This window comes from Papaver somniferum, chromosome 2 (assembly GCF_003573695.1).
Source record: "Papaver somniferum cultivar HN1 chromosome 2, ASM357369v1, whole genome shotgun sequence".
Taxonomy (NCBI): Eukaryota; Viridiplantae; Streptophyta; class Magnoliopsida; order Ranunculales; family Papaveraceae; genus Papaver; species Papaver somniferum.
Window position 1 is genome coordinate 205,219,983 of NC_039359.1, and position 16,414 is coordinate 205,236,396.

Consider the following 16,414-nt stretch of genomic DNA (forward strand, 5'->3'; position numbering starts at 1 on the left):
TTTTTCATCTCGTTTTTGAAATCATTATTCTAAGATAATCAGTTATTTGAAAAAAGTGTTTGGAAAAATTTATTTTGAAAATGATTATACCAAAATCATTTATCAATTTCATAATTCGATAATCATAAATTTTACCAAACAAGGCCATATGACATCCCGATAATAAACGGGATTTATGCTAGATATTTTTAACATAATTATACGTTTATAACATATATAATTTATTTATATAATAAATCTTAATTCTTCATCATTCACTTTGTGATTAAACACAAATTCATACTTAAAAATAATTTTCCCTGTTACCGAGCCAGAGAAGAAAAGCATTACCATACTAAATATAATCAAAATGTTGGATAAATCTCCATTTGATCTTCCTCAAGAACTTGATCAGTTGCTTCATCGAGGAGCCACTTCTCTAGTAAAGAAAATGGAGGACGTTGGTTTTGATCATCAACAACTAGCCCTTGGTGATCACTACCCGAGTTCGAATTAACCCTATCTTTAATTGGGGTAGCAGCTTTAGTAGTAACAGTAGTTGTTTGAGGTTCCTCTGGGGATGCCGATGTCGACCCATGAATTGTAGTCGTTGAGTCTGAAGAAGATTTCTGCTCCCAACAAGCCATATTAATCTTCTCAAATGTTAAAAGAGATTCAAAGTAATCTGCCTCATTACAGATAACATAATCATTCCCATTACAGGTTTCTTGCACTTCAAATTTCTTAATAAGTAGATCATCATAATTATAAGGGTTATTGTTACCATTGTTGGGGTTGTTGTTATCGGAGTTATTGCTGCCACTGGGTAGTACTTTTTCTTCTGTTTGGGTGGTCTTTAATTTGAGCGCACCACTACTGAACTTGTTAGGAGAATTCTTGACCCAATCTTCCAAGAGTCTTGAAATGTTTTCTGTGCTTGAAGCATAAGTGGTAGATGATGATGGGGTACTAGTACTACTGCTAGTAATAGTACTAATGAACTTATTTAGGGCTGAATTTTGATGGATACTCAAATGATGATATTCTAAGTTGCTTATCCTATCATGACTAAGAGTTCTACAATCTTTGTTAAGAAACTGAAGGCTTATTGATGATGATCCCAGATGATGCGAACGAAACTTATTCTTGAGTTTTTTCTTTAGATGTGTATTCCAATAATTCTTTATATCATTATCTGTTCTTTGTGGAAGATTTGAAGCTATTGCTGCCCATCTGAGTGTAATACCCCCACCAAAACAGAGATCAAGTTACTAAAATTTATAGATTATGGAATCGAAATTAATTAAGCATTACTAGGGTTTTATGAGAGAAATGTAAATATATATACTTGTTTCCCCATAAACGTTGAAGAGTAATTATGTTGTTTTCTTCAAGTTCAGTGAAGTTTCCTCTCTTGATTCCTGGTCTTAAGTAATTAGTCCATCTCAGCCTGCAACTTTTGCTGCACCTTGACAAACCTAAAAGTTATAACAACAAACAAAAAATCAGGAGGTACACGTTTAAAGTACACATCTACGAAAAGTATAATTATCAGCATGCATAAAATCAAATTCATAGTACGATGTAGAGAGCGCATTGAGGATATTCTATATCTCTATTCTAAACTTACCTGCATTAGTTGGAACTGATCTCCAATTCCCTGGTCCATGTCCTTCGATGTAAGATGCTAAAATTAGATCGTCTTCAGGAGTCCAAGGTCCTTTCTTGATACCAAGTACTTTATCACAACAAGGAGGTCTTCCCATGGCTAATGGCTTGCGTTCTTCTCGTTTGATCTCCTCTCTATTTTATGGGGAGTGTTCTTCAACTTACCAAAATGAGTTGAATTGGGAATAACTTCATGAGAGAGAGGGGTATAAAAGGTGTTCTCACTCATTTGATGATTTTGATCTACCTCTCTGACTTAGCTTATTCTATTACGTAATTACTTTCTTATGAAAACATATTAAAGTCGGTCAAATTTACAACAAGTGTCTAAGTCATTGTAGAGATTTTTATATATTACGAAATTATGGTTTTTTTTTTTGTCTATGTGTGTTTATTACTAGCTAGATAGAGCAGAGTCGCTGTTTCTCAATAAATGGGCGGTTTATGATTTTAAGTTTGAATTTTGGTGACTACGTTAAACCTAAAAATGTTACTTGATCAGAAGATTCAGAACTACAATCGTATTTGATGAATTAGATTTTCTATGATCCACGAAAGTCCACGGTATAACTTTACAAAAATAAAATAAAAAATAAAACCAAATAAAAAACATGGCTTGATTGGGGTATACTCAAACTAATTGGGGTATACCCAATTTTTAAAAGGACTCTTTTTGAGGGTTTTAGGGGGAGTCCTAATAGGTAAGTTACAAAATTACCCTTACCCTTTAAAAACCTATTACCCTAAAGTGGATGTGAGTGTTGCGTTTGATAAGCCAAGAACGCAAAGGTACAGTTTTAAGGGTGCTCGGGATAAGGAAATGCCGAAAAATCCTATGAAACTCTGAGACGCCATCGACAAATTGACTGCGGAGGAGGTGATATTTGATCTGTATCGAGATGATAGAAATCAAGGTTTAATCCAAAGGAGAAATGAAGTTGTTGCATTATACTATGGACCCTTGATGACTACGTTTGATGGATTTTCAATGTACGATCCACATCGGGTAATGGGACAATTGGGTTACGTCCAAGAAGAACCTCATTTCGATGAAGCAAAGCCGTTCTTTACTGTGGATATGACTGATTGCACCACTTCCCAAAAAAGTATGAACGTCGCTTACCTTCCAGCACCAACTCAAGAACATTGGAACGGTAGACGTCGCCGTAAAATCGTTGTGACTCTTTTGGACGACGTGACCACCGGTCATAAAGCTACTGAGAGATACATGACGTGGTACTTGGGTTGGGCTCGTCCTACTGTGATTAGGAAAATGACTGCTGGAGAACTGGCTCGTAAGAAGAAGATGGAATCGAAATACTTAAGTTCTTTGTAAGTATTTTAGAGTTGCTCTTACTATTTTAAGATTGATTGCATTACCGAATCATTCTATTAATTGTTTGTTGTTTAATTGAAAATAGAAGGACCAGTTGAAGACCTTTGTGAGGGTGTTGTGTTGCGCGAAAGACAGAGGAGAGCCTTTGTCGATTGAAGAGCAAACCAAGCACATTGACTATGCTTGCAATGTTGACAATGAGGATGCCCATATATTGTTCAAGCAACTTGAGGCTCAAGTAAAGGCGGAAGAAAAAGTTAGGAGGGAAGCACAGGCCAAGATGAAGGCTGATAAAAAGAGGACTCGTAGTGGTCGTGGTGGTGAAGGTGGTAGCAGTGGTCATGGTGGTGAAGGTAGTGTTCCAAAATGGGGTCGTGTTCGTGGTCGTGGTGAATGAATGCTTTCCTAGTTTATTTCTTTATGTTGTGGTGGACAAATGTTTAAGTTAATGGTGTGCACAAATGTTTTTTTAAGGTTTATGGGATATGTTTTCGTATTTTGGACAAAAAGTGTTGAATTTCTAATTGTTGAATGAATGGTTTGTTTAGCTATATAAAGTTTCAATACTTATACCGGCATGCTTTTTTTAAGATACATTGCCGACTCTTCCAGGGCCGGCAACATTATGAATTGTCAGACTGCCGGCCCTGACAACGAAAATTGTGTAGTTATCAGGGTTGGCAAGGTAATATGAATCCAACCTAGCTAGCTGTTTACTCGCCGTCAAGGTAATATGTTATCGACCATGTCGACTATTTGTGGAAAAAAAAACCTTCTCCTGATGCCTAAAATCATATAAGGTCGGCATGGTAACAAAATTCTTACATTGCTGGCCGAATCCTAGCCGGCATGCTAATGAACCCATACAGTTCCGGCGGATACACAAAAGAAAAACCTTCTCCTGATGCCTGAAATCATCAAAGGTCGGCATGGTTATAATTTCCTAGCCTGCCGGCGATGTGAAAGCCGGCATGCTAATGACCCAATATAGTTCCGGCGGATACACAGAAGAAACTGGTCTCCTGATGCCTAAAATCATCATCATGTCGGCATGGTAACAAATTTCAGACCCTACCGGCCTTTCGTAGTCGGTATGCTGGGGAAATAAAACAGTGCCGGCGGATTTAAATTTCAAATTTTTTGCAAGTACAGTTGCATTGATTGACTTGTACTTGTGCACTATAACGGCCAAATTTGGACACCATCCTATAAATACACTAGTTTTCTCTACAAAACAACATACACCTAGTTCCATATGCTCTCCAAAGCTCATATCATCATATACTCCATCTAACTCTCCCAATACCTCTACAAACAACAATGACTTCATTTGATTCTAATGAAGATTTGGCAATCACCAAAGCTTGGTATGCGGAAAAACGACTTAGACGCCAATCCTCCGAAAGGATGAATTCCACGACCTTTTGGGCTAGGGTACACAACACATATAGCCAAGAGTTTGGAAATCCTACACAAGAAGTGTTCAACAAATGCACGATAGGCACCTAGTCATAGAAAATGCAATACTTGCTTTTTTAGCTCTCCAACCTCGGATTTTTAACACTCGTCCCTTCACCTTGTCCATTGCACAATTTGTAAGTAATTTTGTGTTTTTTTTACGTAACCCATGTTGTTTAATCTTTCAATGAAACACCACTAACAAATGTAAGTTTGTGTTTTGTAGCACGAAGTCGTGAAAGCGCGCTACTTGGAGGTAAAGGGGAAAGCATTCGTGTTTGATGCAAACTATCACTTCTTGGCCGAGAGAATCCTGGAGGATAACCCGGACTACTTGGATACTGTATCGTCTTCGTCGGAGGAAGATTGATGGCTTTAGAAGTTTTTGTACAGGTTTTGTGGGTATACCTCTATGTAAGCCCTCACGAGACTATAACTCGTCCACTAGGGTCGCCTAGAGGTTCAAAGGCTTGATGCACATGCTAAGTGCATTCGTTTTTCCGTCGACAAGGATTAGGTTTTATGTTTCAATCAGTGTAGTAACCAAAATTGAATGAATAAAGTAAATTACATCTTCCATATTTTGTTTTCTGTTTGGTATAAGTGTAGGTTGGCAAGATCAGAAATCCTTAACATGCCGGCTACATGTCAGCCGGCAGTGTTATAAATTATGTGCATGCCGACTTTACGATAGCCGACATGGTAGGAAATATTTACATGCCGACCGTAAGATTGCTGCCCAAGAAAGCCGGCATAATCTTCATTCAAAGACCCTTCCGACTATTGAAAGGTCGGCTTGTTCTGCATCAAAGGACAAAGCCGACTGAGAGGGGTCGGCATCTTATTCATCGACAACTATGCCGGTGAGGTGTAGCCGACACCTTGTTCAAACGTAGACCTTTCCGACCTTTGACATATTCAAAACCAAATTTTTGGATCGAAATCGAACTCAGAAGACAGATCAAAGGGTTAATCTACTAAGTTCATAATTTGAAAATTTTAATCTAAACTCAATTAATTAACCTAATCAGAATTTTAGTGTTAATTAACCAAGGACATATTAGCCATTTAAAAAAGACAAGGTTAAGAGGTGGCTTGATTTTACTTCAAAATAACCATATTTTGTCTTATTGGATATACCCCAATTAGTTTGAGTATACCCCAATCTCGCCAGGATAAAAAGAGAGCAATTATTAATTAAGAAACCAGAAAACCACAATGGGGAGGGACAACATCCAGAGAAATAAAAAAACAAAAGAAATTGTTATTTTAGAATAATCGAAAAGTGGCAAAACATCTATCAACCCCATTGCAATATTAATCATCATTGTGGAGAATTCCTGCAACGGATCGCCTAGGCCACATTGAACTTCAGTTTTTTTTTTTTTTTTTGAAGAAAAAAAAGAGTACAAGATGACAGCGCCTAGGCCAACCAAAGGTACGGGTAAACCACCACCAGAAACAAAGAAATAAACTAAAAGAGTGGTAGAGATCAACTTGCGAACCAAATAAATAAAAAATAATGTTACATAAAAAGCAAATTACTTATGCTTCCTAGACGTAGATCTTTGGCCTTTCCAAAATTTTCATTGAACTTCAGTTAGAATATCTGCAAGCGGCTTTGTGTCTAGTTGTGCTTGTTAAAAAGCATTTTTGGATGTCTATAAGACTATAAATTTTTAATAGTTAACTTTTTTGTTTTCTACATCCATAAAAAAAATTGAATAGTTAACTATTTATGTTTTCCATTTTGGTAGCTTTGTTCCATGTCGGTTGCATTCCCAGCTATATATGATTTTATTTTCTACATCCATATTCCATAATCTTTTTAACGTTTCTACATAATTTTGGGGGAAAATTTGACTTGAAATGACCTGTAACAAATTAAATGTACAAAATAAATCATTTTTTTCTTTTAAAGCACATAGTTGACCAGAAAACTCTCTACTCTGCTCCCTCCAATCTACACCACATATTTAGGATTTGAATCACATTCAGATACAAGTGGGATTCACCATTTTCCAGATATGAGGTTTAGATTGGAGAGAGCAGAGTAGGGAGGTGGACAATTGGGAGCTGAATAGCACCACCCATATTCGACACCTCATATATATTCCAGACCAACACATATTTGACAGCTCTTTTATGGCAATCAAAAAGTAACAAACCAAAGGGAGCTAAACGAGAGTTACAAAAACCAACTACTTGTATAGTTTGGGTAACAATGTCTTCTTTGAGGCAATGTTTGGATGACAAATAGATTTTTGTGGTGAAGAAGGACATGCAGGGGCGGAGCCAAGAATCATGAAAAGGGAGTGTAAAAATTTGATATAGGCACAAATAAAAGTTTTAGAGGATGCAAAAATGCAAAAAACAGGCTTATGTATTAAAAATATTCTTAAAGGGCCTAAAATGGGCTTTAGAGCCAGCTGGGCAGGGGGTGCAAGTGCCCACCCTTGTAATGGGATGGCTCCACCCATGAGGACATGTAAACAGTTTTTGAGGGATTACAGTAATGTATTTGTTCCCAAAGTAGTTTAACTCGCTCCAAGGTCCTACTCGATTGAGGAGCTTGGAGCTTCGAAAAATGAGTTCGGGCTTGGAACTCGCTTGATTCGGCCTAATATCCTGATGAATTTTTTGGTGGTTTTAAGTCCCGCTAATCATATACACTGCTACTAACATGACTTGTACCTGATTAAAATCAAAATTTTAACATCATCATGTGGTGATTTAGCAACACCAAAACAATTAAAACTATATAGGTTCTACATAACATGAATTCAACATAAAAAAAATCTGCTTGGAGTAAGCTAAAAAATCGTCTAAAATCGGCTCTGGAGACTTATTTAATCACTCAAAGTCGGATTCATTTTGGAATCAGAAATCACCAACATCATTTAGCGAATAGTGATTAATCGCTTCGAAATCGTCATGGAGACCTTGTTAAACTACTTTGTTTCTGCCACATTATGACTGGTTTTGATCATGTTGTTATGATGAATAAATAAATAGATATTTCTGTATCTTAGTTCTTTACCACAATTGACTACATTACAAATTGACTTCAACTTACCGCAATATATTGTTTTCTTCCAAAACATGTCTGACAGTTTATATGCAGGTACGGATAATGCATCAAATTCATCATTGAATGATTCAAAAAGAAAAATATTTGAATCACTAAATTGGGATAATGATATATCACAGTGATCAGGTGTCGTACAACAGTAACGGACTAACAGCTTTTATGATGAAAAGCTGGTCCACTCTTTTGTCAATGAATCATAAAATCAATCCCTGGCCATCGATCGATCTAGCTGTCTCCTCCGATTGGCATATATATAGCAGTTACAATGACACTGTTCTATAGTACTAGTAGCCCGACAAAGATACTAAGGCTTGGTGTCTCCCCTATCTTCATAAAGTTCAATGGCTAGAAGACTTGGAAGGATTTGTAAGCGAAAAAAATGTCTTGAAGCACATGACAAGTTGACTGACAATTGGGAGAAGCTAGCCACAAGGTAATTCTGTCCCTCCTTTAAATATATGAAAACAGCAACGAATGCAGTTCTCTGCAGCTATTGACTTGCCAATTAACCTGAGTCTCACGCCATCCAGCTATTAATTAACTACAAACCAAAATCACGTTCGTCCGTCCACGGGAACAGGTAAATAAGAAAAATATACCCGTCCCATTGGAGTTGCTCTAAGAGTTACAAGTTTATTACTGTATAAGTTAAGAAAGTTAAGAAATTGGACCCTTCCATCCCACATACACTCCATCCTTGCATTCTAAAGTTCCATATTTCCATAATCTACCGATTTTAATATCAACAGTTAAGTTTCAAAGACTTATTTTCTCAAAGTAGGTCTATGGATATCTGTATTATTGTTTTAAATAAGAGCATTGCCACTACGGGGCAGTGTACGTTGTAGGTTAGCTATGAGCATAATTCTGGATAAGTTCAATGAAAGAGGTAAAGCTTTCTGTTTCGGCCCTTTTGACTTTATTAGGTCCTTCCCACTGTTTGGTCGTCATTCCTTAATACTTTGGGTAGATCAGAAGAAAAGGAAAAAAACACAGACATTTCTGTCTAGAGTTTGGTCTCTTATATCGCCGGATTCACCGCCTACTTAGGCCACCTTAGTCTATGTTCCCTCAAATGGCAAGAACATGTCTTGAGGTGAGACTGAATAGGCAAATCCAAAAAAGTGACAATGGATCTTAACAATTCAATAATAGTGGTTAGCTTCCACGTTAGTCTTTTATATGTTAAAGTCTATCTACTCTCTACTGACCACCTCAAACCAATGATATTTTTACTATCTTTTTTGTAGTATTCTCTTAAACTTTTATTCATCGAGCCATCGTTAAATTTTTTTAAATAAAATATTTGGTGGAAACGTAAGATCTACGTATTCATTTTGTATCCGAATTTAATCTATAAATGAAGTGGTGAGTTGACATCTTCTGAAAACAAAGCATCAATCTGCTAACAATATCTTCTTCATATCTTATTCTTGCATTGGTTCTGTTTTCTGCAATAGTGAGCTCACATGTAGAAGCACAAATAAACCCACCTCCATTAGCAAAGGGTCTATCATGGACGTTCCACCAGACAAACTGTCCAAATCTGGAAGGTATCATCAGAACTGAACTCATTAAGATCTTTCAAAATGATATTGGTCAAGCTGCAGGTTTGCTTCGTCTCCATTTCCATGACTGTTTTGTTCAGGTAACTCTAAAGTTTGTTTTAACTTCCGATTTTTAGCTAAATTTTTGTGATTTTGATACCACGACTGAGAGTACCAACGTGAGTTCTCTAATTCTTGTATGTTTGTTTAGGGTTGTGATGGATCAGTTTTGTTAGATGGCTCTGCTAGTGGACCAAGTGAGAAGAACGCACCACCAAATCTCTCACTCAGACCTCAAGCGTTTAGAATCATTAACGATCTACGAAGTCGCATCCACAAAGCCTGTGGCCCTGTTGTCTCTTGTGCTGATATCACTGCGCTAGCTGCTCGTGATGCCGTTTTACTGGTAAGCATGCCGTCCATAACATAAGCATATATATGGTTCATTGATCATTACCGGGAAGAACATATTGTACCTAATATTTGAATCCTATGCAGTCTGGAGGCCCAATCTACCCAGTCCCACTAGGTAGACGCGATGGACTCGCTTTTGCAACTCAAGCAGCAACACTTCAGAACTTGCCTCCTCCTTCCGCAAATACAAGTGCACTTATCACAGCTCTGGCTGCTAAAAACCTCGACACTACTGATCTCGTAGCACTATCTGGTGCTCACACAATCGGTATCGGAAATTGCGGATCCTTCACAAGTCGATTATACCCTACCCAAGATTCCACCATGGACCAGACCTTTGCAAACTACCTTAAAGTCACATGCCCAAAAGCTGACACTTCCAATACTACAGTACTCGACATTCGATCACCAAATGTATTTGACAACAAGTACTATGTGGATCTCATGAACCGTCAAGGTCTCTTCACTTCTGATCAAGATTTGTTTATGGATGCAAGGACCAAACCCATTGTGACTAGTTTTGCCGTGAATCAGAATCTGTTTTTCGAGAAGTTTGTGTTCTCAATGATCAAGATGGGTCAATTAAATGTATTGGCTGGTAACCAAGGACAGATTCGAGCCAATTGTTCTGCCCGAAATCCGTCCTCTTCATCCTACTTGTCCTCAGTGGTTGATGAAGTCGAAGATCACCATGACATAATAAGTTTTGTTTGATTTCATGTTATATGTATGATCAAGTGGGAATTAGTTATTCTTCCCATTGGTCTGTCTAATAAAACACATTAATTATCTGATCTGCGTAAGATAATCACTTCTTTGGGCTTTTGTTGAATTGGAAAGTAGGTTTGATTGTACATCTTTTTGGTCATATGAGGATGCGGACATATGATGGGGCAGACAACTCTCTTGCAGAGTACATAGTAAAAAAAAAAAAAGTGAAAGTATTGTAGCATTTGTCTTATACAAGTCACCGATGTACTCTTATCAAGATGACCTAACTGTTCATATACCCCGTCTTAGTGTTATATATATGCCCCAATGTATTTCACGGAACTAAGTATAACCACATTTTTTTCAACTGGACTGATACTTACAACCTCAGTTTCTGTAATCCAATTAACCACGTCTTGTCTGTCTAACCGATCTTGAAGTCTAATATCCGTGTGGAGCAGTGCTATCCCGCACGACTCTGCGGGAGCGCTTAATAAGGAAGCAGTTGTTCATTCGTTGGATCATTTTACCAACGCTTGGATTGATTTTACTTTATCTCTTTCTGTTATATACAGCTGGCACAATTAGTAAATTAGAGTTGGGTCCTTTCTCTTATAAACTAAAAAGAAATCCGTCCTTTATACACATTACTAGGTAGGAATTTCTTGGCTCGTCAGACGTATCGGTAAGTTGGGGAAACAGGCACTTTGGGCACAAGGTCTGAGACAGCTCTATGCGCCATTAAAACCGAACAAGGTCCCTTCTCTACTTAACATTTTTAAGTAGACTTCTTGCAAATTGTTTGTTCAACTTTTGGGATTGACATTTCCAGTGAACAAGGTCCCAGACAGCCCTATGCGACAACGGGTCAACCAGAAACATCAACAAACAAGGAGCAACATCAACATGATGCAAAGCAATATGAGTCGCCCCTCCATGAAAATATCAGATACTTACACATTACTAACAGACAGCAGCTGCCAAAAACCCTCGGACGAAGATCCTTAAAGTCTGATGATACGAAAAGCCACCAGAACTCTCTACTAATACCACCAGCAAAGCCACAACCCACCAACATCATTGACAACCAGAGTTAGCACCAACTGCAGTTTGCCTGACCACAAACCATCACCACCAAAAAGTTTCTAATACGTGAACTGCATAACATTCATTGTTACAATATGGGCATCCAACTCAAAACCAATTGGCAATGAGTGGAGTGACCCTTAAGATTATAAACCGCAGGATCTTAGATTGCCCAGACAAGGTGGGACAAATAATCTCAACATTCATGATTAGGAAATCTAAAGAAAACTCCTATAACACCGTTTTGCTACTTCTGTGATGGGTCCTTCTTAATGATCCAATAGAAAGCATTGAAATATGTGGGATTAAGAATATAAATTATCAAATTATCAGTTTGATTAAAAAAAAATCAAAATCAATAAGAGAAGACCATAAGAAGTAAGAAGTTTCTCTGAACAATACCTTCCTTCTTTGCACATGATTCTTCCAAATATTATGGGCATTCCATACACTAAAATCAAAGTCATTTCACAAACTGACTTCTTCGAGGACTCATTTCCACAAAGTCATAAACATGAGAGATCGGGAGAAGGTGCGTTTTAAAAAAATTAGTGGTACTTATTAAGAGAAAGTACTGTGTATGGAGAACGGATTTCTTCTTAGTTTATAAGAGAAGGGACCTAACTCTAATTTGCTAATTGTGCCAGCTGTATATATAAAGCAAAATCAATCCAACTGTTGGTAAAATGATCCAGCGAATGAACTGCTGCTTCCTTATTAAGCTCTCCCGCAGAGTCGTGCGGGATAGCACAGCTCATCCGTGTGCAACATATACCAGTCTCCAGCAAGCACCCAGACACTCAAACTCCTCTCAGTTACCTTGAACCTAGCGAAACAGATCAATTCTTCCGACTCCCAGACACATTCACTGAAATAGTTAATATCACTATCCATTTCTGTCAGGCCTATTCACAGGTTCCATAGTTGGTGTTTCCATAAAACACACAGCTAAGTCTTGTTGTTTCGCTGTTGAAACCAGTAGAAAACACCATTATGGGTGAAAATATTGCCATATTCAGCTAAGGGAGTTATCCCACGTAACATATTCAGGACATGAAACATCATATATATTCCATTCAACCAATTCAGAACAATACACTTCAACTTTAAATTCCTTTGCTGATGCAGCTGTAAACTTCGGTATACGGATGACCTTATGACTCTTAGAAACAAGTGAAGAGGAAAACATTCATTACCTATGATAACAGTCACAACCCGATCATTTTCTCTTGGTGGTGGTTGGGGAGGAAGTTGTAATTGCGGAAAATCCCACAACTACACCCGATGAGTTGATAAAACCAAAAACTCTAAGTCATGGAGATAAACTTAGACATTAATAATATCATATACCACTTGACACTAATATGATCTTCACACAAGCTTTGTATTGAGAATATGATGTTCTTACAAATATTACAGAGATTCTAATGTATGACAATGGTGATAATAAGTAAAAGGTTAAACTTTAATGGATTCTTTTTTTCTTTTAGAAGTGGTTCTTAGCTCTATTATTTGACTGAATTATCTCTCAAAAAACTGCCTTCTCTCTTTGTCATGTAAGTCTATATATAGGCAAATGCATCAGTAGAAGACAACCATGTTCACGTGCGAGATCTTTGAAGATGGATTTGGTATCAATTTGTCTTATTCGCCAGGCTTTTGAGAGTTGTCCTTGTCCGTCGCATTGATGCTTCGTGCTTCTTCTGATCAATGCCGCATTTCTCTTGTCGTGTGATTGTTTTTCGTGCCTTCTTCCTTATTATCGCATAATAATTCTTCGCCTAATTTTTTTTCTTCTTCGTGTTGATGATTGTCTTAGTTAGGGCGAGGTTGTGGGTTTTCTATGTGCGATATTTCGCCCCTACATTTTGTCTCTTCTCGCGTTGTTCTTAATTATGTAAGTGGAATAACGCGAGAATCCTTAGTCAATCTTCTTGTCAGATTTTTATTCAATGTATCTCCGTGATTTCCGTGTAATTATTACACGTGTTGTCAATTTCCTTCTTTTCTGGTGGTGCGTCTTTATTGCTTTTTCTGAATGAATACCAGAGGGGGAGAGGAATATCTTTCATCTTTCTCTTTCTTCCTGTTTAATATATACGCTTTAGGGTTTTCTTAAATTTCATGTCTTCAATGGTGGGTTGTGATGCATTTCTTCCTATTGTTGTTGTATTGTTTTCCCGGTGAGTCCTTCCCTCAGTTCTTCATATTTTTTCTTCCTCTTTTTTTCTTTTAGGATTATATGTCTTACTCCAGCGCTTCTTCTCTCCTGCAGATCTAGATTTTATTTTAGTAGTTTCATCAAGGAGTATGTAAGGGGTTTTCATCATGACTGGGGACCTCCTACAGATGTGTTTCCGTCTTCTAAGAATGACGGTATTTCCTCTCGACTGTATGGTACCCCATTTAATCTTTGATTCGGGAAGAATTATCCACCGATCATGTTCGAAGGATCACTCTTCGGAAAGGGATATCCACCGATTATGTTGGAAGGGTCTGATTTTCCGCTGCATGCATCTTAGCTTGGAGTTACCTTGCGATATTGATCCCAATTACTCTGATGGATTTGATGCGCTGCTGGCGTTGGTAAGGACTCGCGAGAAGAAATTTTGATCGTACGCTTTATGTTTCTCCTTCTGTTTATATGTCGCTACACTGCGATTGTATCACTTTCCTGCACTTTATTTTAGAAACAGATATGTATTCGAATTTCAAGAGTTAATTGAATTTTTGAGTTTTAATTATTTCATTTGTGGTGTTGTGCGAAGCATAGTATGGGTATCTTCCTGAGGAGGTGGGAAGCATTATTCCCCTATTTCCTCTGCTTTCTATGTCCGAGGGGAGTTCATGGTTTATCATGCGAATGTTACTCGTGCAAACTAGATCATGTACTTGCGAAGATGGTAGAGTATCGACATGCGAAATTGGGTTCAAATTCCTGCGAATATAAACAAAATGCCAAAGAGAAAACTAAATGTGTGAGAAAATAGATCTTAGGGCTTGTCATACTCTTGGGTTTGACATATGTATGCGAAGTAGATATCTATTATTTGTATTATGGTATTCAGATAAGCATGATGATGTAAGCATTTAAGTATTTCCTATCATGCTTTGGTTACTAGAATATTTAAACCTGTAAGTTGGGTATACTTAGCTCGAGAGGAGTGCGTTTTCTTCCTGCCTCAGTGTGCCTTTTCCATGCCTCGATTTCCTTTCGCGCTCCTTAGATGGATTGCATTCGCATGAACTTTATAGGTCTCAATTGACTCCTAAATAAGGTTTTACTGCCTTCCCCACATAGAACTTTAAAGGACTTATGGTCTCCTTGGGTAGGATTTTCAACATTGGGCGACGAAATCACAGTTCCATGTGCTCTTGCGAGTCATTGGCCATCGATCTCGCCTAAAATTTGTTAGTATTCTTACCTCCTCAGGTTATTCTGCAATAATATACTGGGCCTTAGATACTCCCGTGAGTAAAAATCCCTAACACATTGTCGTCTTTGACACAATTCAGCTCCCTAGTGGAGGGTGCCATCCATTTATATTCCCCCTGAATCGCCCTTTCAAGGAGGTCACCCCTAACCATTTCAGTTGGGATCCTCCCATCTAGTTATTCAACGACCAGTGTTGTCGCAACCTCATGCTTTTCGCCTAAGTGGATTAATAGGCACGAGATCACACCCTAAGTGGGGTTTCTTTGGACCGAGTGTAGCACATGTACCAGGCCTTTTTCTATCTCCACTGGTATTTCTTTAAACCCCATACCGAAGAACTTATTTGTTGAGTGGTTCGTTCTCAGTGGCCTCCAGTGGATGGGATTTTCTTTCACCCCAATATAAGTAACTTCTCTAGAATGCCCCCGTTATGACGCGCGTTAGGGATTATGGTCGCCTCTTACACATTGTGCAGTCCTCCGGTCGCACAATTGTGCGAACTAAGTTGATACGCCACAACCTTAGTCCTAGCCTCCCTAGTTAGAGGTTTTAAATAGTAACTTTTTTCCCCTTATTGAGGTCTTACGAGAAAATTTTGTAACTTTGTCGTGTAGATTTTGTTTCGCCTTTGGCTTGGTTGCTTGTTTATGGAAAGAATTTTGCTTCATGTGTACTGGAAACAATTTTTCAGGTACACTTCTTGTTCTTCTCCTGATGGCACATCTTACTGCTTCAAGGGTAGTACTTTTTGAGATAGGTGTTGTTTCAAGGATGAGTGAGCGTGTGTTCCCCATCTTTATCAGTGAGTTCATATGCCCATTTCCGACGATTCTTTTTACGATGTAAGGTCTTTCCCAGTTTTTTGCGAGCTTTGCTCTTGGTTCCCTTTGGTATGGCGGGATTTTGCGCAACACCAGGTCTCCAACATTGAAATCTTGGACGAGCACGGGCTTAGTCAAGTAGAACCGGGTTGCGCTGCTTGATGCTCCGATCGAAAACACTTGTATGAATGGGGCCATGCCTGTAGACAGAATATGCGTTAGAAAGTCTAATCCCTCTCCTAGGACACCAAAAAACCGGGCCGAACTTCAGCAGGCCTGCCCGCTTCCATAGAACAAGATCGTGGCAACGTAGACAAATGTCTTGGATTAACCTTCTTGTTGTATTCTCGGGACAGTCTTATGTGATAATTGATCATGTGTTGTACTGCAACTTCTCTATTTTCATCCGCGTCATCAAGCTTTGCTAGTATGAGGTCTGTGTTCAAATTCTTCTCCCAAGCTTTGTACTTTGTAGTTGGTATGATGACTTAAGTTGGTAGTACTGCTTCAACGCCATATGTTAAGCAAAAGGGGGACGTTCCTGTAGCTTCACACCTTGTTGTATTGTATGCCCACAAAGTGTTATGTAGCTGTTCGCACTATCCTTTATTGTAAGGACCATCAAGCCCGTCAACGCTATTTGAATGGTTAAGAGATGATTTACTCGCTAATGAATCGATTAGTTAATATAGATTTTAATTAATAGTAATTAATCTAACAACGATCTAGATACTAAATTAGTATCACTAGGTAGATCTCGAAAAGTCTGGCTAAATAGACTGCTCGCACGTGTCAATCAGAAACCGGACGAAGAAAATTTTATCAGATTAGTTAGAGGGGAAAAATAGTTATTTTGCAGACAACCGC

The 16,414-nt window shown here is 38.2% G+C and overlaps 2 protein-coding genes across 2 annotated transcripts; one reads left to right on the top strand and one right to left on the bottom strand.

Annotated features, from left to right (window-relative positions):
- Positions 1–344: 344 nt before the first annotated feature.
- On the bottom strand, positions 345–1,745 carry LOC113352630 (transcription factor MYB30-like). Its single transcript, XM_026596429.1, has 3 exons — positions 1,610–1,745; positions 1,328–1,457; positions 345–1,212 (listed from the first exon to the last, which is right to left on the bottom strand). Exons 1-3 carry the CDS (start codon positions 1,743–1,745, stop codon positions 345–347), a joined length of 1,134 nt encoding a protein of 377 aa, XP_026452214.1.
- A 6,128-nt stretch (positions 1,746–7,873) lies between these two features.
- LOC113352631 (peroxidase 12-like) lies at positions 7,874–10,347 on the top strand. Its single transcript, XM_026596430.1, has 4 exons — positions 7,874–7,965; positions 8,928–9,180; positions 9,291–9,485; positions 9,578–10,347. Exons 1-4 carry the CDS (start codon positions 7,874–7,876, stop codon positions 10,205–10,207), a joined length of 1,170 nt encoding a protein of 389 aa, XP_026452215.1. The 3' UTR covers positions 10,208–10,347.
- Positions 10,348–16,414: the final 6,067 nt, after the last annotated feature.

Excerpts from the sequence above, each read along its gene's own strand:
- LOC113352631 (XM_026596430.1), top strand. The coding sequence starts at position 7,874 with ATGGCTAGAAGACTTGGAAGGATTTGTAAGCGAAAAAAATGTCTTGAA. Across the intron at positions 9,181-9,290 it reads TCCATGACTGTTTTGTTCAG|GGTTGTGATGGATCAGTTTT; the intron begins GTAACTCTAAAG and ends ATGTTTGTTTAG. Across the intron at positions 9,486-9,577 it reads CTCGTGATGCCGTTTTACTG|TCTGGAGGCCCAATCTACCC; the intron begins GTAAGCATGCCG and ends AATCCTATGCAG.
- LOC113352630 (XM_026596429.1), bottom strand. The coding sequence starts at position 1,745 with ATGGGAAGACCTCCTTGTTGTGATAAAGTACTTGGTATCAAGAAAGGA. Across the intron at positions 1,458-1,609 it reads ATCAGTTCCAACTAATGCAG|GTTTGTCAAGGTGCAGCAAA; the intron begins GTAAGTTTAGAA and ends TATAACTTTTAG. Across the intron at positions 1,213-1,327 it reads CAACGTTTATGGGGAAACAA|ATGGGCAGCAATAGCTTCAA; the intron begins GTATATATATTT and ends TATTACACTCAG.